This window comes from Esox lucius, chromosome 10 (assembly GCF_011004845.1).
Source record: "Esox lucius isolate fEsoLuc1 chromosome 10, fEsoLuc1.pri, whole genome shotgun sequence".
Taxonomy (NCBI): domain Eukaryota; kingdom Metazoa; phylum Chordata; class Actinopteri; order Esociformes; family Esocidae; genus Esox; species Esox lucius.
Genome location: NC_047578.1, coordinates 15,416,584 through 15,440,612, shown reverse-complemented (window position 1 = coordinate 15,440,612; position 24,029 = coordinate 15,416,584). Strand labels below are relative to the sequence as shown.

The 24,029-nt window shown below is 40.1% G+C and overlaps 1 protein-coding gene across 1 annotated transcript in view; it reads right to left on the bottom strand.

Annotated features, from left to right (window-relative positions):
- Nucleotides 1-23,823, bottom strand: part of kcnk9 (potassium channel, subfamily K, member 9) — a 38,039-nt gene extending 14,216 nt beyond the window's left edge. The window contains exon 1 of the mRNA XM_010873590.3: nucleotides 22,914-23,823. Within this exon, the coding sequence (XP_010871892.2) occupies nucleotides 22,914-23,514 (601 nt within the window). The 5' untranslated portion in view covers nucleotides 23,515-23,823. The remainder of the gene's footprint in view (nucleotides 1-22,913) is intronic.
- Nucleotides 23,824-24,029: the final 206 nt, after the last annotated feature.

Sequence of the window (24,029 nt, the reverse complement as noted above, 5' to 3'; positions counted from 1 at the left end):
AGATTCTGTGTTCTGGGTGTGAAAAAATCAATATGATTGCAGTTCAGTTCAAGGAGCACATTCAGCTATACACACACTTACTCACCTACTGTACATACAGCCGTATTCTCATTCACACACACACACACACACACACGCACACGCGCACACAGACAAACACCCATAAATAAACACACACAGAAGCCAGGGTGGTGGCTACCTCTGTGCCAGGAAGTTGCCCTCTATGTTAGTGTGTAATTATTCATCCCTTTAGGTTAGTGTATCATTCTTCATCCCTCTACTGAGTTAGTGTGTAATTCCTCATCCCTTTGTATTAGTGAATCATTCTTCATCCCTCTACTGAGTTAGTATGTAATTCCTCATCCTGAGTTAGTGTATAATTCCTCATCCCTCTATTGCGTTAATGTGTAATTCCTCATCCCTCCCCTGAGTTAGTGTATAATTCCTCATCCCTCTATTGAGTTAATGTGTAATTCCTCATCCCTCCCCTGAGTTAGTGTGTAATTCCTCATCCCTCCCCTGAGTTAGTGTGTAATTCCTCATCCATATTTTAGAGCCCCACTATGTGACATGGTGCAGTGGTTCAGATATGGCCCTAGAAGCCAGTTCCACTCCATTTGTCCATTGCAGCCCTGTAATCAGGGTCTTAGGGCCTTATGTTCTACCTCATCATTAATTGCACCCACCTGATGTCCCATGTCTAAATAGGTCCCTTATTAGGGAAAATATGCGAGTGAAACTGGCGTCGAGGGCAAGATTTGAAAACCGCTGTCCTCGTGGCACTACTCTCCTCCCCAGCTGATTGGTTGTATATGTAGGTAGAGCCATCTCCGGCTCTGATTCCCAGCCATGGAGCAAGAACTGACCGTGGGAAATGACTACGGCTCTGCTCTGCTGAATACCAACTTGCCAGAGCACTCCGGGCTTTCTGTGTGTGTCTGTGTGAGAGAGAGCTCTTTTTTCCCTCTTTCTTTGTCACCAGCCTGCCTTGCAGTCCCAGTTGTCACTGAGAATGGCCCATAGGTCTAATGATGCTCAGTGCCCAACATTACTATAAGGCAGTTGAGTGCTGCTAGGCAACAAGCATTTATACACAGCACTGTCTGACCTGTCCCTACACACACACACACACACACACTCTGTGCCTAGCCCTCTCTCCACCTCACATCCTGATGTGACTTCCGAGTGTGTGTGTGTGTGTGTGTGTGTGTGTGTGTGCGTGCATCTTGGCCCTCTATCTTCTACACATTAGTAATGAGGAGCTACTCTGTGTGGGCATAGTCAGCAGTTAACCTTTTCTCATACAATGACATGACATCTTAGACAGATTGCCATGTGTGTCTTCCTCTCTTCTCTGGTAATGGGTCTGATGCTGACACGCTGTGGCGTTGTATGGGTCCCCGCGCTCGTACCCAACTGTTGCCTGGCTACCCAAACCCCTGTCCCCGGCCAAACGCTAAGCAACGCCCATGGATGTTTGTTTGTTCCTCGAAAGGAGCGAGGGTCTGAGTACCTCTGAAATAATTTCTAGATTGTGAAAGACAATCTGTTTGACTGGTCCTGGAAATCCTATGGATTGGGCCAGAGCGAGAATATGCATGGGTAAAGCAACATTCTTGAAATTAGTAGTTGTTATTTAAACTCTGATTGGTTACAGGTGAACCACTAGTTGATTTTGTGTTCACCTAAAGCAGTGATTCCCAACACTATTTTGGTTACTGTAGCACCAAAATACATCATGTTAATTTTACCAGTTAGCCTATGGTCTCTAAGTTTCTAAATCACTTCAAGTAATTGTTGGACTTTCTCTCTATAAACGCAACTCTCACTCAGGGAGCCCAGGGTTAAGCTAGCGTGAGTATAGCATAAGAGAGCTACATTACCCTGCCCCACTAAATCAATTTGATAGAACTTTGTGAAATTACAACTGTGTGAAAAACAATATAGATGGATATAGACAGATATTTGTCATTAGTCCCCCTCAATTACCCCCTTGTGGATTGACCCTAGTACCCGTGGTTGGGAACCAGCGACTAAAAATGAGCGCAGTGGAAGGAGTCTCAGGCTGAATGTAGAGGAGGGGTTAGATTCTTCAGGCAAACTCAACAAAGCCCTCCCTAACCAACTGTCATAGATAACCAACTGTTTGCTAGCGGTCAGAAGCCCCATCTTGACTCTGGTAGTCAGGATCATTAGTCTCTGCCTGGCCCCTGCCTTGCCCCTGACTTACTCTTGTCATATCCAACTGGAGGGCCGTTCAGCCGGGAGGGAGCTCCACAGAACCAGACAGCCCAACAACAAACTCTGCACAGTGGGAATAGTACAGCCTGTGTTTTTCTCTCTTAACGGCATGATTTGGTTCTCAAAATGTCCACTCTGCAAATTACAAAACATAGGAATCACACAGATTTTTTTGGGTGAAAAATGCATTCTCATTTTGAATTTGATGCCAGCAACACGTTTCAAAAAAGTTGGGACAGGGATATGTTAACCATTGTGTTGCATCACCTCTTCTTTTAACAATACTCCGTAAACATTTGGAAACTGAGGCGAGCAATTGCTGTAGTCTTCAAAGTGAAATGTATTCCCATTCTTCCTTGATATAGGATTTAAGCGGGTTAACAGTTCAGGGTCTCCTTTGTCATATTTTATGTTTCATAATGTGCCAAATGTTCTCAGTGGGTGACAGGTCTGGACTGCAGGCAGGCCCATTTAGCACCCTGACTCTTTTACTATGGAGCCATACTGTTGTTATATGTGCAGAATGTGGTTTGGCATTGTGTTTGTGAAATGAGCAAGGATGTAGTCTGGATGGCAGCAGATGTTACAGCAAAACCTATATTTACTATTTAGCATTAATGGGTGACTTCACAGATGTGCAAGTCACCCATGTCATGTGCAATAATGCACCCCCATACCATCACAGATGCTGGCTTATGAACTGTGCGCTGATAAGAAGCTGGATGGTCCCTCTCCTCTTTAGCCCGGAGGATGCGGCGTCCATGATTCCCTAAAATAATTTCACATTTTGATTCGTCAGACCACAGGACAGATTCCTGCTTTGCCTCAGTCCATCTTAAATGAGCTCGAGCCCAGAGAAGGTGGTGGCGGTTCTGCATATTGTCTATATATGGGTACTTCTTTGCATGGTAGAGTTTTAACTTGCATTTGTGGATGCAGTGACGCACTGTGTTCACAGACAGTGGTTTTCGGAAGTGTTCCTGAGCCCTTGCAGTGATTTCCACTACACATTTGTGTGGGTTTTTAATGCAGTCCCCCCCCGAGGGCCCGAAGCTCACAATCATCCAAATTTGGTTTTTGGACTTATCCTTTGCATACAGAGATTTCTCCGGGTTCTCTGAATCTTTTAATGATATTTTGTTCCCAAACTCTGCAATTTTAAATTGTTGCACTGCCCATGCAGTGATGAACAGAGTGATGAACCCCTCCTTAACCTCAGTTCTGACAGGCCCATCCTCTCTGGAATGATCTTTTAATATCCAATCATGTTACTGACCTGTTGCCAATTTATGTAATTAGTTATGTGATATTCCACAGGCTTATTTTTATTTTTTTTACCATTACACAACCTTTCCAGGCTTTTGTTTGAAATGTGTTGCTGGTATCAAATTCAAAGTGGGCATATCTTTTTCAAGAAACAACATTTCTCAGTTTCAACGTTTGATATGTTGCCTTTGTACTATTTTCTATTGAATAGAGGGTTTAAATTATTTGCACATCATATCATTCTGTTTTTATAAAAATGTTATGGAGCGTTCCAACTTTTTTGGAAACAGTGTTGTATTTGTAGACCTAATCCATATATATTGCATGAATATGGCATCATCTTGTCAGTGTTTTTTGAAACAATGTTTTCTGCACTTTGCTCCTCCTGTCCATGAGTGCAACAGTGGAGAAATTATCATCTATAGACACAACTCGATTACAGCAATCTCCATCCACAAGGGTGTGGACACAGAGGATGTGTCCTCAGTGTTCTATTTTTTATTTTTTTAATGAGCTGACTTAAAGTGAAAACTGATAAAGCAAAAACTTCGGGGGAATTCAAGGTCACCACCTGAGAATGGCATTGTGACAAACTGTGTTGTGAAGTTAAGCCAGGCATGCCAGCAGTTATCATGCTTTCTATAACATATTTGCTTCAGCAAAGATGTTCATGAAGAGGCTGTTCTGACAGTGTTGCTCAGGGTGATGAAGCGTAGTATCTGCAGGGCTGGAGTAGTTAGTCAATGCCTGTTGATAAAGAAATCATGCATGATAGGTAGCTAGAGAAATTGCAGATTTTTTATTATTTGACTGTAACTGATGTGCAACCTGCTCAAATTCTATCTAGAGATCTAAAGTCTCTGCTAATATTTTTGTATTGTCTAAGCAAGCTTGGTTTGCTGCCTGAGTAGCGAACATTCACGACTGTAACGCTTTGAACCCAACTGGCGTCATTGAAAGCTAATTTCAAAGTCGATTAGGACTTTAGCCAGATTGGTGTTGCTTGGATATTAGCCAGAGTTGACAGTGGTGATAATTACTAATAGTTACATTTACATTATACTTCCATTCATGTAGTCATACATGTATGCAACTCAGTTTCCAGAATAAATTTAGAAGATACAGAAGAAGAATTGTTTGGAAAATTAGTTTTTCTAGTCTGAATATATATATAATCTCACAAACACGCGCACGCACGTGCGAACACATACAGACACTCACTGACACCCACAACCACACAAGCACAAACAGCACGCCATTCTGTGCTATTAACTGTAGGGGGAGCTGTGAGAACAGTCTGCATTAGCTCAGGGGTTTATTTGACTTTCCAAGCCTTGGAAATCCACTGTTCAGCCTCTCTCTCATGTGTGCGCGTGTGTGGGCGTGTGCGCGCGTGTGTGTGCACGTGTGTGCATGTGCGCGTGTGTGCTTGTGCGCGTGTGTGTGTGCGTGTGTGCGTGCGTGTGAAAGCACTGTCTACTACTGTGACTCTATTTGTTTTCTGGCCACTAGGGACACACTGTTTAGTATCTCTGACACCGCTTGTAGAGCACAGCATGTTGTAAACCACCACAGTCGTTATTGCTCTGCAGTTCTTTCTGCAGCGACTGGTAAAGCTCATTTGACCCCCATGTCTCTTGGGTCGTTTGTCTACTGTGGTCGCTGTACGCCATTCTCCTTAACTGGGCAAACTACTGTAACTCTTGGCTCTTAGTAAATACAATATGGACATCATTTTCCCATCACACTGAAGACTATTAACAGCAGCAAAGACTTGCAGAGGCACTGAGGAGCAAATCCCCCTGCCCCCCCCGTAAAAAATAAATAAATAAGCAAAGTCAATATCAACATGTCACAGACACAACATAGGCACACATGTTAACACGTTAACATGTTAGATATTGAGTGCTTGAGCAGTAGAATTAAGCCAGTTAAAATCTGCCAGGTCGGTGTGGTCTGCTGCTGACTCATCGGGTGAGGTGAGGGGAGCTGGTCAGAGTGGGCAAGGGGAGTTCACTTTGTGGATCAATAGTCTACACATCTGAGCCTGAGAAGAAGAGGCGCAGACCTGGGAGGACCCGGGGGTGCAGTGTGGGGAAGGCCCCGTGCTGGGTTTGGACACGGTGGGTTAAATGCCACGGTTCCTACATCAGCAGCACCTGTGGTCCAGGTTACCAACACCCTCCAGACCAGACCGCCATGGAAAGACTTGTCATTTCAGTACTGAGAAAGTTCTGTTGGAACAAGTTTGCTCAGTTACTATGACGTCATTTCCAATCCGATCTGTGACTTTAGTGCAACCATGTTTTTCAGCATTACTTGATCATGTAGGCTAAAAAATAAATGGAAAATTATTACAGCTGTTCTGAAAAGCACACTTCAAGCAACAAGAAATAATTTGCTGATGGGTTGAAATGTAGACGTTGTCTTGTCTGTTAATATTCTTTACATTTGTCATGAATGTCTGTTTGAGAGACATTATTTCCATTACATTCACCAGCAGTAGTTCAACATTTTCAAAGTCATATTTATACTTTGAAAATAATGTGTTTTCATATTCATATATCAAACCATACATATATTTTAAGGCATTCTGCAATATTTAAAGTGCATAAATCAATATTTAAAATATAACTGCTTCATTTTTATGTATTATTAATATCACTACCCCTTTACTGCCAGTACGCTCCAGTGTTTAAGGGTTCCTGAATATTTAAATGTATTTTCTTGAGTACAGTTGAATAAGAACAAGTAGATATTCATTTAATAGCATTTGATATGTTCATCTCTTTAACATTAAGATTTCTGGGCTGGGTTGTTAGGGAATAAGATTAATTAATTACTTTACTAAAATCTACTTGTTGACGTTGTTCCTACTTGTTAATGAAATCAAGGGAAGACCTTTTCAGGTTCCATTTGGTAGGATCCCCATCATGCACTGTAAGTTAATTTGCTACTTTTCCTAAATGTATGAATACAAAACAGTCAAGGACAAGACAACATAAGATTGTATTACATTTAAACAAACATTTTTAATGGGATATTTGAATCTGTCTCTGGGCAATACCAGTATATTAGTATTGAAGCAACGAAACTAAACACAAAACAAATGTAACTTCTTTAGAAAATTCTGTGAAACCCTGATGTTGGAATAAAAAGATCATTATTTTGTCATCAACTGCACAGTTAGTAATGGTTACGACTTTTATTTGGATTTAGTATTTCTATTTAAAGTCTTTACGTGTTTGTCAGAAGATAAGGGATGAGCAGGGCCACATGACTTGTTTTTCCCAACGACTGCAGACTTCAAGTTTTTAAACTAGGACTGATGGACTCTAACTACTTCAGATTCAAAACAAACAGTAATAATGCAGCTCAGGAAAATATTAAGAGACCACTGCACCTTTTTCTTTCCTTTCCAAAAAAGTTGAAAAGGAAGGTTTTGAGTGAGGAACAAAAGAGTTCAAATTCATAGACCACTGCAAATTGAATGCTTCTGTTCCTCACTCAAAACTTTCTTTTTCAGATTTTTTGGAAAGGAAAAAAAAGGTGCAGTGGTCTCTTAATTTTTTCTGGAGCTATATGTAAAATAAATTATGCAATAAAACCAACTTTAAAACAAAAATAGGCTATATGAACTTTTTATTCCAAGACTTTGTTGATAGAACATTAATGCAATTGAATGCATTGTTAATATAATTGAACAATACATTGTTTGCTAGTCAAATCAATATTGATATTTGGTTATATATCAAGGACCGGTAAATCCTTTAGCCACTTGTGATAATACACCATTTCAGTTTATTTTGTCCAAAGTAATCACAATATTTTGGACAAAACAGATGTTAAGACAGACTGCAGGACAATCCAAATCGCTAGGCAGTTCCCTTGTTAGATTTCCGCTCATCTTGCTAACGTTTTTGTTGCTGTTGATATGAAGGACTGAGGGACTGGTATTGTATGCTCCAAAATGACAGGCTTTTGTGAATGCTTTCTAATGATCTAATGTTACATTCTTGCTACTCCCTGTAACCAAACCGTTCAGTTCAAAGTGATTGATTAGGCCTTTTTGGCAAATAGCTCATATGCATATAGGCTCATCTACCTCTGATTGGCTATGGTCCTCCAATGTGTGCAGAGGCTGGACCTGAGGAGGATGTGAGATGAGTTTTCAAGATGATCTGTCAACTAAGTGTAGCACATCTAACGTAAAGCTAACAGTGTATGGCAAATGTTATAAACCTGGGTAGATACATGTCGCTGTGTCAGGAGGTACTGTAGATCAAGCAAACTTGCAATTGTTGGCCAGAGCATGCACTCTTCTCCAGGCACATACACCACCATTCAAAAGTTTGGGGTCACATAGAAATGTCCATATTTTTAAAAGTTTTTTTCAACAAAAAATAAATCAATTAATATACCATCAAATCGATCAGAAATACAATGAAGACATTGTTAATGTTGTAAATGGCTACTGAAGCTTTTTTATGGAATATCTATGTAGGCGTACAGAGGCCCATTATCAGCAACCATCAGTCCTTGTTCCAATGGCAGTTTGTGTTTGCTAATCGAAGTATATAATTTTAAAAATCTAATTGATCACTAGAAAATCATTTTGCAATTATGTTAGCACAGCTAAAAACTGCTGTGCTGATTAAAACGCAATAAAACTGGCCTTCTTTAGACCTGTTGAGTATGTGAAGCTTCAGCAATTGTGGGTTCGATTACAGGCTCAAAATGGCCAAATAACTTTCTTCTGAAACTCGTCAGTTTATTCTTGTTCTGAGAAATTAAGGACAGTCCATGCAAGAAATTGCCAAGAAACTGAACATCTTGCACAAAGCTGTTCACTTCTCCCTTCACAGAACAGTGTAAACTGGCGCAAACCAGAATAGAAAGAGGAGTGAGAGGCCCTGGTGCACAACTGAGTAAAAGGACAAATACATTAGTGCAGGGCTACTCAATTCCGGTCCTTGAGGGCCGATACATTTCTGGCCTTTATCCTCTACTATTAATATGGGATTGATTCAGACCTGAGATGCCAGGTGAGGGCAATCAGCTAGCAGGTAGAACTGAAAACCATAAGTGTTTCGGCCCTCCAGGACCAGATTTGAATAGCCCTGCATTAGAGTGTCTAGTCTGTGAAACACACCTCCCAGGTCGTCAACTGACAGCTTCATTAAATAGTACCCGCAAAACACCAGTTTCAACGTCAACAGTGAAGAGGCGACTCCGGGATGCTGGCCTTTTTTCCCAATCTTCCTCTCTCCACTGTCTGTGTTCTTTTGCCCATCTTAAACTTTTCTTTTTGTTGGCTTGTCTGAGATATGGCTTTTTCTTTTCAATTCTGCCTAGAAGGTTAGCATCCCAAATTGATGTTATTTTAATGGACAACATTTCTTGCTTTTCTTTAAAAACAAGTGCATTTCTAAGTGACCCCAAGCGATTGAACGGTAGTGTATGCACTAGTGAATACTTCTTTGGTGAGCCAACATGTTGAGTAGACTCAGAATGGCTTGGTGAGGAGAACTTGTCTTGATCGTACGTTACCGGTTCTGCTGAGTTGCTGCTATGAAATAAAGATATGAAATAACTCATGTTCAAAAATTCTGTCAGTTCCACTTTACTAACTCTTTTTAACCAGAGGACAGCATTGGATGATTGTATATGCAGAGCAAAAGTTAACCAATCAGCAAGTAGTAAGGCCATGACCGAACCCAAACTCCAGACTATACTACAAACACATGGTAAAAGGACAAGTAACTCAGCTCACAGATATTGTAGATACCTTTTTTCAGGACTGTACCTGCTGTAATCCGACATAAAGGGAGATAGGAGATCTCATGTTAATGCATGTGCAATGCAAGCTGCTGTTTAAGAATTAGGGAGAACATGAAAGGGTTTAATAAAACATGCAGCCTATTGACATTTTATAATTTTTTTTTAATAATTATTTGTAGGTCAGAAATATTAATCACTGTGATAAGCTTTTTAAGATTGAATGACTCAACCACCCTGCTTTGGGTAGTCAGAAGCACTATTTTCTTGCCTATGACAGGAGTTGGCTATTACCCACCACAGACTTATGTTAAGTTAACCAAATACTGTCTTGAACTAACTTTACATTGCATGCAGAGATATGGAAATTGTATAAACATGTTCACCTGACTAGGGTATAAGGGAACAGGAAATATCCTTTAAAGGCTCCAAAGGTCCCTGGGAAAATTCAAGTCCTCAAAGTAACCAATAATGTCTGACTAACTTGCCAAATAATCAATCAATGAAGACAACACACATGGATACACTCTCTACCCCACAACCTCATTGACAGAACCACCACACACTGACACGCACGCGCGCAGACACACACACACACACACCTTGCAAACTGCCCCACCCCCACTAAACAACAATCACTGTCAAGAGCATACATAAAAAAAAATCTTCACCACACATTCCTTATCAACAGTGGTTGAACATTAACCCCACTGAGACACACACACAAATGCTCCCACAACCCAAAAAATCCCTGTCAACATTTTGGCCCGGCTCATGTGGTTGTAGCAGATGACAGCTAGGCAGGGTAGAGGCGAGGGGAGGAGGGACAGAGTGCAGCTGCAAAGTGCCTTTGGCTGCAGAGAGCTGTCAATCACTATGGCAGCAGACAGAAGAGTGATTGTGTCCATCGCCATCATTCTCCAGATGCTATTATCACGCTGGCACACGGAGATGAGATACAGAGTTGTCCCGGTCGTGCACTACGAACGGAGTAGAGAACCTTTCAGATGCAGCCAGATTGTCAGCTGGGGCTTTGTAGATTCATCAGTTACTCAATCATTACCATCATCATCAGTCATGCTTATGGTACAGCACCTTCACAGATAAGCAGCGTATTGCCAAGGTAAATACGACACGCTGTCTGAAATGATGCCTGACAGGAGGGGTTAAAGCTAGGAATTCCTACTATAGGAATTGGTTGAGTTTCTAATTTGTACATGGTGTCTTCATACAGACCCTGTGTGTGTGTGTGTGTGTGTGTGTGTGTGTGTGTGTGTGTGTGTGTGTATGAGTGAGTGAACATAGTGTGGTGACAGTGAATCAGACTGTACTGACCTGTATCTCGTTGACAGTGCTTGACCGCTGTCTGTTGAAACAGCTGTATACAGAAACTGATTGGTGCTCAGACTATAATAGGTCCACTAGTTGTTGTTATGGTAGAAAGAAGTGGGCGGTGTTTCTATTGGAGAATGTAGCATGTAGTCGTGACACACGAAACCATCACAGCGCTTCAATAACCTTATTCCTGGCTCCCGTGAAAACTGTTGTTCTGAGAGCAATGAGAATGTCAGAACACCTGTCCACACACACACACGCACACACTCTTTCTGAGACACCCAGACATCAGCCATTATTAACGGTGACCCTGTAGCAATTTAAGTGAAGTGCCTTGTTCAAGGACAGATAAATTTGAGAAGGGAAGATCACAAAGCCAGCGCTAGGATTCAAACCAGCAACCTTTCGGCTACTCAACTCTACTGCCTATCATTTTCAACCCCCTTGGGGTTTATTCAAATGTTATTGTGTTACAAAATGGGATTAGAATGGATTAAATGGTCCCCTTTTTGTCCACAATCTACAGAAAATACTCTGTAATGCAGGGCTGTGCACAAACCTTTCATCTTTTAAACATATGCCCCTCACCCCCCTAGCCTGAAAAGGATTACACTTTTTATAATTCATATCTCAATATTCAAATATACCAAATGCCTCTGTAGCAAAATATTTAACATATTTTGGGCATAGGCCTATTTATTTCTGCAACAACACACTATCTCCCTAAATTGTAAGCAGGCTAGTTAGTGTCTGATTATAGTGCTTGGCATTTCATTTTTTACAGATTGTGAGTTATCTACAATGCTTGTGATAAAATAAACAATGTCAATTTAATATTCATAATCTTTGTAACTTTGTTGTAGGGAAAACATTTTGTGGGGAGAAAACCCAACGTGACTACATGTGAGAGGCACTGTATTTGAGCTAATAAATGTAAAGTGCTTGTTAGAATAATTCATTTTCTGGCATGCCTTTTGAAGAAAAGAGAGCATTGGTAGCTAATGGTCTGAGTCCATGTCATGTTTCACCAATCTAACCATTAGTCATGAAACCAGTTCGAAAGCATAGTTTCCATACTGTGAAAAGAACTCACCCCCTTACTTTTTGACATTATATTGAGTTAAAACATGAAATTAAAATGAATTTCTGCCAATGATCAACACAAACAAAAATCCATGGCAAAGTGAAAAATAAAATGTGCAGATTGTTCTAAATTAATTACAAATCACAATATAATTGATTACTTAAGTTTTCGCTCGCTTTTCCATCACACACCTGAATGAACTGTGGTGCAACCAATTGTCCGTAGAAGTCACATAATTAGTTGAATGGAGTCCACTTGTATACAAATAAGGTGTTTCTTATGATTTTAGGTGAAATACACATGTCTGTGGGAGGTCCCAAAGTTGGTTGGTACAATTCCTAATAAAAAACGATATTGTGAAAATGAAGGAACATAAAGGAAAAGCAAATCCAGAATTAGAATCTTCAAAAGGACGAATCAGGGGTAAGATAAGAACATTTCCATGGAAGTGAATATCCCCCAGACCACAGTAAACTCTGTTATTAAGAAATGGAGAGAATATAGCACAACTGTGAATTTTTGTAGAACAGCCCATCCTCAAAAAACTGAGTATCTGGGAGTGAACAGCGCTATTCAGGGAGGCCACCAAGAGCCCTATTGCAACATTAAAGGAGTTACAGCCTTCCATGGTTGAACTGGGCGACACTGTGCATACTGCACTATCCTAGGTGGATTATAAAAGTGTTTTTTAGAGTTTGAAAGAAACACATGGAGAATCTGAGACCAAGTGGAAGATGTTATGGTCTGATGCAACCAAAATCATGCTTTTGGCCTCAACACTTAAGTACTATGTTTGGTCGAAGCCTAACAGCATGCATTAATCTGAGAACACCAGTCCTACTATAAAGCATGGTGGTGGCAGCATCATGCTATCGAGATGCTTCTCTGCATTAGGGCCTAGAGAGCTTGTCTCAATAGAGGTTAAAATGGATACCGCAAAGTGACCACAAAAAAGCCACACTGGAGTGGCTTAAAAACAAGAAGGTCAGTGAACTGGAGTGGTCTAGTCAAAACCCAGACTTTGGTCCAATTCAGTGTATGTGGAAAGATTTGATAGTGAAGTTGTGTGTTCACCAAAGGTCCCCATTCAACTTGACAGAGCAATTTGGTTAATATTTTTTAAGCCTGGTATAGACTAATCCAGATGGACTGGCTGTAATTGCTGCCAGTGGTGTCTCTACCAAATAAATACTTACACAATACTTACACAACCTGTTTTATATTAGTAATTCATTTGCAGATATAATTTTTCAATTTGACATTATAGATGTTTTTGGAAAAAAATGTTGTAACACAAAAAAATATGGAAAGGTCCAAGTGGGGTGAATACATTTAAAAGCCACTGTAAACCACTAGATGAGCGCTACGAGTGTATTCACCCCAGGCTACATGTATAGTTAAGTATTGTATAGTCTTCCACTGCACATGTGAAAAATCCACAACAGATTAATCACTGTCTACTTAGATAGTTAGAACATGCTGCCTATGATCCAACCTGTCAGTACTTAAGTGTCATTCCAAATGGCATATCATTTTCTAAATATAGTTTTAATACCTTTAGGACCTGGTGTAAAGGAGTGCAGTAAATGGGGAATAGGGCATGGTGGGATGCAGTATCGTTACTTCATAGCTTCATTGACCAGTGTTTGAGCCATCACTTCCACATTACCTCTCTGTCTCTGTACAGAGACACTCACAGAATCTGCCAGTCAGACCCTGCTACTGACTTTGCGTACATTTGTGCCTGAGCACAAGACTGTTAGCTTATTGAGTTAAAGCTTATTTTATGCAGCTAATGCAAGGCCTTAGGACTCAGGTAAACTCTTTATTATTTGAACCACCTCCTTTGCTAAAGCACCCTTTGCCAATGCAGTCTGTCTTCACACGCTGTTGCACAGAGCCAATAAACGTTTTCACTTTCCGAGCAATTAGTCAGAGAAATGAGTGGAATCAACCCCCTGGCCAATCTGGAAGCAGTGGAAACGTGAGTTTGAACTGCAAACAGAACAGAATCACCCCAACGACATGGCACGCAGTGTCTCCACGGCAACAACCAGGGTTCAAACACCTCACTACAGCTGTTCTTACATGTGCGCATCACACCTCAGCTTCTAAATTAGGAAAGTCGCATTCTATTTATAGATAAGTAGCAGTTAGCAGCTCTGACTACTTTGAATATAAATTAAACTAGTCAAGTTCACAAACCAGAATTTCTGTCAATAAAGCACAGTTTCTGTATCTTTATTGTTCAGGAAGTGGCTAAACACACTGACATGCACAACATGTCTATGTAACTCCTTAAGCACAGCAAACCGGCAGTCTATTGTGGCATGTTATTTAGGCAGCAAATCAAAGAGAAGCAAAGACAGGCATGTTCTTTTTATTACAAACTTGCACACAGGCTACCACTGTTGCTGTGAAAATGTAGAACTCAAGCCAACTGAAATCATGAACTCCCAATACTGGCAAAGATGGGGACCGACAGGACACAGTAGTGATCTTTTTCAGAAACTCAGGCTACAACATGATAGCATAAATATAAAGATTACATCATCAAACGTGTCTGTGCGTAGTGTAGATTGCACCCTACTACTGCAATAGCCTTCATTTCATTTGAAATGATTAGCCAAAATTTCAAGTGAAGCAACGTGTTTTAGCCTACATCCTAAAATGGCCTGAAGACCATAGATTGATTTTCAGAATGTTCTATTTAAGTCATCGTTCCTCCCTGATATAGAGAAATATGAGGTAGAAACGTAGGCTACACGTAATCTTGTCAATCAAATCGGAAGAGCATACATGAAGGGAGTGGTACTAGCATTTAGGCTTTAAAATATGTCACCTGTTTTGTGGTTTTGAAGGGCAGGAGGAACTAGCATTACAGACGGGATCTTAAACGTCTAACGTGACTTGGCCATATTTGGACCTACAAGCCGAGACTTGCTTCTCCAGTAAGACTTACAGTAATGTCATCTGAAGATGTCCCCATGTTTGACTTTTTCCTGAAGTCTGACCGGCAGGTTGAAAGTTAGAGCCTGTTTACTGGAGTTCCAAAAGGCAATTTGGAGGCAAACGTTTGTATTGCGGTGCTAAAGCTACAGGAGGAGCCTGTCACTGTCTGGTCCAGCTTCACCTGCCTCCCTGTATTCCCTGGCTCCAGCACTTTCTTTTCACAGGTTCCTTTGCCATTGCAACACCTGTTGTTTCTCCATTCCTGGTCTCCTTGAATGAACAATGTAAAGAACATTTTTATCAGGAATCTCCAGTGTATAGTTCTAGCCACTGGAATGTTGCTCATACAGTGGATGACTGACAGACTGAGTTCACACACATTATTTGGGTTATGTATTTGAAGGCATCTCAATAACAGTTACAATATAACGGTAAATGCCCGAAAGAGGGCAAATTTGACCAAGTCTTCACACTGACAAGGTGGCATCAGCTTCAGTATGTTAGAATACATGAATTGCAAGAAATCAACTTTTTGTGAAAGATATCTATGTTAGATTTGACACAAAGTGAAATCACTAAACCTTTTTAATTGGATGATGTCAGATGACTGCTGATATGGAGCAGTATACCTCATTAGCCTGTTCACTTTTATCTTATGTAGGCCTGCAATCTGAAAGCTACGTAAGGCTGCAGAATATCAGCACAGAAAGCTTGCACTGATTACTGAGGGTGTTCAGATGCGACTCAAGGGACTGGTATTTCTGTACATGAACGCACACACAGAAGAACCTACGGTTCCTCCTGCCCCTTGTATGTCCATCTAGCCAGCACTTATACGCACCGCAAACATTATTCAGCCTTGTGTACATAATGTGTACCATTTGTGTTTAGGTTTCTTTTTTTAACCGCTCACATGACAAGCCATTAGTCAAGCAACTCAGTCCTGCTGAATGTGTTGATGGAAAAACAAATAGTTAGTCACAACTATCATGTCGTGTTCTAAATCCATAAAAACCTTTTATTATCTCTATATGGAATGGATCGATTGCGCTGTAATTACAATGCGTAACAATAGGATACAATTGGAGGTTCCACAGCGATGAATGTAGATACAGTGGATATAGAAAGTCTACACACCCCTGTTAAAATGCCAGGTTCTTGTGATGTAAAAGAATGAGACAAAGATAAATCATGTCAGAACTTTTTCCACCTTTAATGTGACCTATAATGTGAACAATTCAATTGAAAAACAAACTGAAATCTTTGAGGTGGAAAAATTAATAAAAAACTCACAATAACCTGGTTGCATAAGTGTGCACACCCTTAAACTAATACTTTATTGAAGCACCTTTTGATTTTATTACAGCACTTATTATTTTTGGGTAGGAGTTTATTAGCATGGCACATCTTGATGTGGCAATATTGCCCACTCTTCTTTGCAAAAGTGCTCCAAATCTGTCAGATCACCCCACAGATGTTCAATTGGATTCAGGTCTGGGCTCTGGCTGGGCCATTACAAAACGTTAATCTTCTTCTGGTGAAGCAATGCATTTGTGGATTTGGATATGTGCTTTGGGTCATTGTCGTGCTGAGAGGTGAAATTAATCTTCAGCTTTCTAACGATACCAAAATTGCCTGGTATTTGAAACTGTTCATAATTCCCTCCACCCTGACTAAGGCCCCAGTTCCAGCTGAAGAAAAACAGCCCCAAAGCATGAAGCTGCCACCACCATGCTTCACTGTGGGTGTGGTGTTCTTTGGGTGATGTGCAGTGTTGTTTTTGTGCCACACATACCTTTTGGAATTATGGCCAAAAAGTTCAAACTTGGTTTCTTCAGGCCATAACACATTTTCCCACATGCTTTTAGGGGACTTGATGTTTGTTTTTGCAGACTTCAGCCAGATTTGGATGTTTTTCTTTGTAAGAAAAGTATTCCATCTTGCCACCCTACCCCATAGCCCATATGAAAAAGATGGGAGACTGTTGTCACATGTAGCCCACAGCCAGTACTTGCCAGAAGTTATCTTTGCGTCTTTTCATAAATTTTGGCGGGACGTCCAGTTCTTGGTAATGCAATAATGCCATATTTTCTCCACTTTATGATGACTGTCTTCTCTGTGTTCCATGGTATATCTAATGCTTTGGAAATTATTTTGTACCCTTCTCCTGACTGATATCTTCCAAACAATGAGATCCCTCTGATGCTTTGGAAGCTCTCTGCGGACCATGGCTTTTGCTCTGAGATGCAACTAAGAAAATGTCAGGAAAATCCTACAAGAGCAGCTGAACTTTATTTGTGATTAATCAGAGGCAGGTGTGCAATGACTTCTATTTAACATGAGTTTAAACTGATTGGTTAATTCTGAAAACAACTACATCCCAGTTATAAGAGGGTGTGCACACTTATGCAGCCAGGTTAGTGTAAGGTTTTTATTTTTTAAGAAGATTTGTTTGTTTTTCAATTGAATTGTTCACATTATAGGTCACATAAAAAGTGGAAAAGGTTCTGACATGATTTATCACAAAAAACCTGCCATTTTAACATTTAGGGGTTTGTAGACTTTTTATATCCACTCTAGGTTATAGTATTATATATGATTCATGGAAGAAATATTAAACATGTCTGCTTCATACAAGCATAGCTGGCACCTACCCCATTTGGTGAATGCAGAAAAGCAGGGATGAGCCAGGTACAACTCAACCTCTTAATACAATCCACAGTCATACAGAGCCATAGGCTGGTAAACTCCTAAAATACTTTGTACAATACTGAATCTATTGGATATACATTTTACTGTCCTAGCCCTAGCCCTGGTCCTTTAACCCATTACTGTTTGTGGTGAAGGCCACTGTGTATCATTCTGTTGACATCTGTTTCCATGAGGCACGGGGCTCCTTTTATCATCACAGTCTCCATATAAGGTATCACCAAAAGTCATTTGTTTCACGCATGTATTTGATGCTGGATATGATGAACTAGCAGGTACAATAGAAAGCCAGAAGTACTCTGTGTCTGTTGGCTCAGAGTTGAAAACCTCCAGGCTTAGATTGCTGTGTCTGCTGTTTCCTCACTGTGAGATTTCAAAATGTAAAAAGAAATGCTACAGAGAGACTGTCAATGGATACAGCAAAGAGCTGTATTCTAACACTTCAAGATTTTTATGAACAATAAAATGCCATTCTCCAATCACTTTGCAAACACCACTGTAGCTTTATGGTAAGCTGTGTGTCCATTGCCTTGCCTTGTTATTATTAAGGAGTTGTGTTGTTTTTCATCAAGTAAGTTATAGTTCCCTTAATTTGGTCACTTTTTCTGGTTTTACGGTTAACAACATAATTTTGGGCATGTTTCAGGAATAATGAATTCCGTCCAAATAAAAATGCAGCAAAATACAACAAATGTTGATATTTATAGGAACAATTTCTCCTAGATGTTGGCAAGCCAATTAAGTATTGGATGTGTAATCTCTGGCTCAAACATTGCTAGAAAAACTATTAATAAAGTTTCAATTGCTCACGTTTTGTAAGGTATAACTTTGAATTGTTTGAAAGGTGAAACATCCATGGCTGAATATGAATGCCAACCATTACCATTTAAACTCATGATATTTTGGGCAATTTTTTTGTTTATCTGGAGATGATTGCAAATTCTCAATGACACCAGAGGATGGAGGTGGATCTGTGTCCATGATTTTGACAGACAGATTCTTGGCAACGATATATCTCTCTGTATACTCAACTGTACTATTGTTCCAATTCCTAATTTTGTAATGCCCAGTTCATGTTGATGGAATTGCCTTGTCACAACCACTCCACACAAGATGTAGAAGACCAAAATGACTTCCTTACTGCCAACAGTATATAAAAAATGCTAGTGGTATAATACTTCACAGATCAGTGAATTCTGATGTGCTATAGATCTACAGCACACAGAGGGCTTTATTGCTGGTGTTTTTTGTTAAAAAAAAATTATATATATATATATATATACGTTTTCATTCATTTCCAGTAGGTGAATCTTTACTGGAGAAGAAATTCTCAGGTGAAACAGTGCCCCACTGTGTCAGATACATAGTAGGCCATGTATCTGTTGATCTGCACAAGGTAAGCATGACACGATATACCACTTGATTGGTATGTGCCAGTTAGCATTTCCTAGATAAACAAATATAAAAATGTAGACATGTTGGATTGAGATGAAGTTTGGACAAGAAGCTTGCACAAGAAAACACCAGTCAAGGATTTACCTTCACATCAATCATATAAAAACAAAATCAATATGTAATTACACCCTCCCCCCTCCCTCCACAAAAAATAAAAAAGTATTCCTGTCTTTTCGTCGGTGGCTAGCAAAAATTTGCCCTTTCATAAATTAACCGTGGATGGCGATAAGAATTGGGCTTGCTTGTTTTACTTTTTTTAGTACCGTGCAGTCTATTTTCTTTAGCTACATGGTGTCCCAGTCCAGAAAGGATGGATGTTTAAGTTCAGTAATGTACTAATATTAACTACTTTACTTATAATTCTCATGAAAGGAAGGGATGTTTAGTTCGCAAGTGTTTAGCCAGGTCATTTCAGCCTTGTCTTGGACAACAAAAAAGATGCCCCATTTTAGCAAGTTAGCAAAATGAAGAGGGATTATTTTTCACTAGTAAGGTGTGTCAAAATCCTCTTTTTTTTGCATCAAATAAACATAGACACAGACATACTGTATCAGTAGCCTACCATAGACAGTCACATGATATAATTAAGCTTTGCATTGTGCTCATGGGAAATGTTTTTGGTCACTATCTTGAATTAATGTCAATGTATTAAACTATTTAGACACAGAGTAATTGATTTGATTATATTGAAATGTTTACATTTTGCTGGAATAGTGGGGCATCTCTGAATGGTTTTTGGTCCAACTGGGTAACTACAAGGTTTTAAAACAATGTCTGTGTTGTTGTCTAAAGATTGCATATATTTACTAGCTTGGTCATGCTGTCTTGTTGTCATTATGGAACAGTTTGCTACATACAGAATGTTTTTTGGACTACAAACAGGTTAGCTCTCTGTATTTGTGTTGAAACAAATGGTGGTTTAATTTATTTAATTGTGATACTCTTGTCTTCTTGATGTTCTCATCTTACGATGGCTTAGGCAATTAATTATATCTGATTAACCGAACAACAGTTTTCACAAGAGAGATTGTAAGATGGTATTTTTCCTGGGTTGGCTTCTCCAGTAATTTTACCCATGGAATGCCACTGTCACTTATGGCACATATAGGTATCCTCTACTGAAAAGTGCTGAAGAGTGACCAAGAATTGGATAGTAATACATGGAATGTTGTGGTAATTTTATAATGTTCTCCAGATTGCCTCAAACATTTGAAGCCATATCCAGTTTATATGTTCCAATTATTTATGGAGATAAGGCCAAGTGAATTGTGTCCAATATGGCTCCATATATCTAATTGTTAAAAAACCAAATCTGTGATTGGCACTATACTCAAAATGTCCCTTTTTGACTGTTCAAGTTTCAAGGTTTATTTGTCAAATGCACTGAACAACACAGCGTCATCCTGCACAATTAAATTGTGACATGACACCCAACACCTACATAGTGAGAGTTAAGAAGAAGAGTATATAAGCAAAAATATAGCTAGACAGAAAATAATAAAAAAATAAAGCAACAATATGCATAACACTGTACACTAGCAGCAGTTTAAAAAAGTACTTAAACTAGCAGCAATCTGGGTAGTATTATTGATATAGATTGACTGGTTGACTGCGAGAATAAATGTTGTACATGTTTATGATATTTAGTTTTACTGTACCAAATTCGATACTTTTAACTTAAAAGAGAAATATCTTAGGAAAAATGGGTATATATATTTTTTCATTATGTGGACTTAATGGTTCATGCCATAATCTATAATAAATCCAGTAAATTGGAAGTAGTTTGTGTAGCCTGTATACTGTAGGCTATGTTGACTGGTGTTAGACATTTCACATGACCCCCTGACTGCAACCTGATGTAGCTGGTGGGTTGTACTCATAAGAGTTGTTGTTTACAGATGACCATGCAGGCAGCAATAACCTCACAAAGCTACTACACATTAAAATGTAATAGTGTTTTACAGACTAGATTATTTATGTTTTTGCCTTATGTATTTTGTGATATTTAGGATGGATGGTGAATACCAGATTTTCTCTTTGCACTGCCGCGTCGGCACTAATGGCTCGTGGAATAGCATAGCGCAGTCTCAGTAGCATTAAATTCACTATAATGTGATTATTAATTATGATTATGAATATGTCCAAAATCTAAAGGGACACTTTCAGGCCAAAGCCTAAAGGTCCAACCAGTCTCCTACGTGTAGTTATAAAAAGCTTTATTGTTGCCTGGCTGATGAAACGTTACAGTGAAAGGACACTACCTTCATTTGCACTCTTCCCTCAGTTTAGTGTCTCTAGGCGCATCTGAAAGTATTCAATAAAATAATACGTAAAACGTAAAACGTGCAATGGAGGCCTGACGTACCATCTCAAGCTCTGGTGTCGATAATGAAACTTTGTTTGGTTATTTATAAATAAAATAATTCGCTCCTCCTTTAAAGGAATTGTGGTAATTTGCGGTAAAAATATATATTTTTAAGTGTTCATGTTACAATGTTACCCATGACTGATAGATAGGTATTACGTATTGGCATGCAATATATGCAATAATATAAAGGATGTCAGCCATAGGCCTAATAAAATAGTTAACATAACGTGGGCCTATACATTCTCAATGTAAACAGTGTTTTCTTATTCAGGGATATTGTCTACGTTTTAGTGGTCCTACTCTTGAAATTATTCAGCCTTGTTTAAAAGAAAATGCGCCCACAAATCGATTGGTTTGGGATAAGAGCTGTATACAAAACGGATGTCCATGTTATGGAGGAAACCAGGTGGGAGACTAGTTTTCACTTTTACAAAGTTAGAGAAAACCGTCATTTAATTATTTCATGCTAAGGCTGTGTAGGCTAATATAAGCCATCTCAATGTAGAAATGAATTCACAAGCCTGCTCTGAATATCTTCAAAAGTTGGATAGCCCACACCTGTTGACTCCGCAGGTATTTTGTACACGTAGGCACAAGCGTAGGTTTATTTATTAATTAAATCCTATTAGGCGTATATCTGGTTTTGTGATATTGCATGGGATAAAACGCAGGCTACGATTCGCTATGCGATTCGAGGGGTATGCTACAGGTTGAACCTTGATTATTTGGTCGAGAGAAGGTTAAGGGCGTTATTCTGCTGCTTGTGCACGGCCAGATAAATAACCTATCCTTTGTAGTGCATGGCTGGCGGGAGCTGTCTTTTCAGCACCACGCGCAGCGCTGCTCGCATTTCAGCTGCAGCATCAACTGACGAAACGACTTTCAGATACTGATGTCTCCACAGTTTTTATAAAGTGTTAACGCGTCATCAATCACATCATTTAGTTCGGTTACCACTTTAATTATCTCTCAGTAGCCTAAACAGAATAAAAAAGGATTCAGTTGACATAGGTTAATAGTATCATTATTTGGTCCCCCCCCCAAAAAAAATAAATCATCCCTATCCCAATTGTGTGGTACCCCTCCTACTTCAATGGTGCAAGGTGATACTCGAGGAAACGGTTGCATAGCTTACACGGTGGAGGACTGTTTTTTTTTTTTTTTTTGCCAATGTATAGGCCTAGGTTACCTGTATTTATTCATATAATAGATTTGCAGCTGAAATGTACGGACCTGGTCGGTTAATCACCGTAGACAAATTATCTTGTTGCTGCTGATGGTAGTGTATTGAGGCTGATTTTCATGATACAGAAAGTTGACATTTAGAAACAAGGCACAGGTGTCATTAACTGCTATTGCATCATCATTTTATTTGGATGTTAACATGCTAAAGCTAGCTAAAACGTAATTACCTAGTATACTTTTCTACAGAAATGGATGATTAAAAATGAACAGAATGTTATTGTTGATACTGGGATGTGGGTATAGACTACGTGTTGCTGGACAAGTTTAGTGAAACACTTGTCGGCACAGTGTAGTGTGTAGGCTGCTTGAATTCCTCGCGCTATATTGTGGTTAAGTGATATAACTATATTAAACGTCATTCTACAGTTGACATCCGCGGCCCTGGATTAAACTTGAATATAGGAAATTATCTTGCCACAATGTTTGTGCGTAATGCTGTTACGCAAATAAACCTCCATTGAAGTGTAGAATGAGACTCACCTATCGTGGTGATGACTGTGATGGCAAAGTAAAAAGATCCCGCAAATTTCCACTGAACTCCGGCCCTGTGGGGCTCGGCCTCCATAATGATGGTCTCCAATTTGCGGTAGTCGTCCTCGCTAATGTTGTATTTCCCTTGGAGACGCTTCTCCTCAGCCTCCAGCTGTTCTTTTTCCCGCATCTCGAAGTCTGACTCCAGGGCATCGAACACCGCGGCCCCGACCAGCAGGTACGTGAACGTGCAGATGATCAGGGACAAGGTCCGCACGTTCTGCCGCTTCATGACCACCAGGAACCGGCGAGTGAGGGGCTCATGTCCCCTCGGATCCCCCGGGAAGGCTGCGCAGCAGTCGGGAAAACGTTGGCAGCGGCTGGAAGAGGAGGGACAGACTGGCGCGTGTTGGTGACGGTGGGTGCGGTGGACGGAGGAGCAGTTATGAAGACTGCTGTGAGTGTGATCCCTGTAACAGGTCCCCAGATCCTGCTCTGGGTTCGCAGAGAGACACAGGAGGCTGCTCGATCTCCGGGACCACGAGCCCTGCAGCCGAGACACTCTGCGCAAGACCTGCCCAAACCAAGTCCTCCCGGCGCGTAGTGCCATTAACAAGCAGCTGCTAGAATCCTCGGTTGTTTTTCTTATCCAAAAGTGTTAAATGTTTTTTTACGAAATCAGTAAAACACATATAGCAAAAATAATGTTAGAGTCTTGTCGTTGTAAATCTGTTGTTGTTTGATGCGGGTTTTTCAGGTTGTGTAACATGCATTCCCGGAAGATTGAAAGATGAATTAACAGATCCAAGAAAGGTTTGATGCGGGTGAAGCATATTTTCGCATTTGCCTCCTGTAAGTTTTAGTAAGCAGCAACCTGTTCATCTCGCAGCTTCATCCTCAAGTGGCAGGCTATTTTTACCAAACCATCCCCCCATTTGCACATAATCAATTGACTGTGTGGATTCCAGAAATACTGCTCCGAAACAGAAGACTTCTCCAGAAGCAATTTTCATTTCATTCCCAACGTGTTGTGCTGAGTTGTCGAAAAGACAGAGGGTTACATGAGGAGAGCAGTAGAGCGGACGATCCGGGAGAAAAGGTTTACTCACTCACTTGATTTGCGCT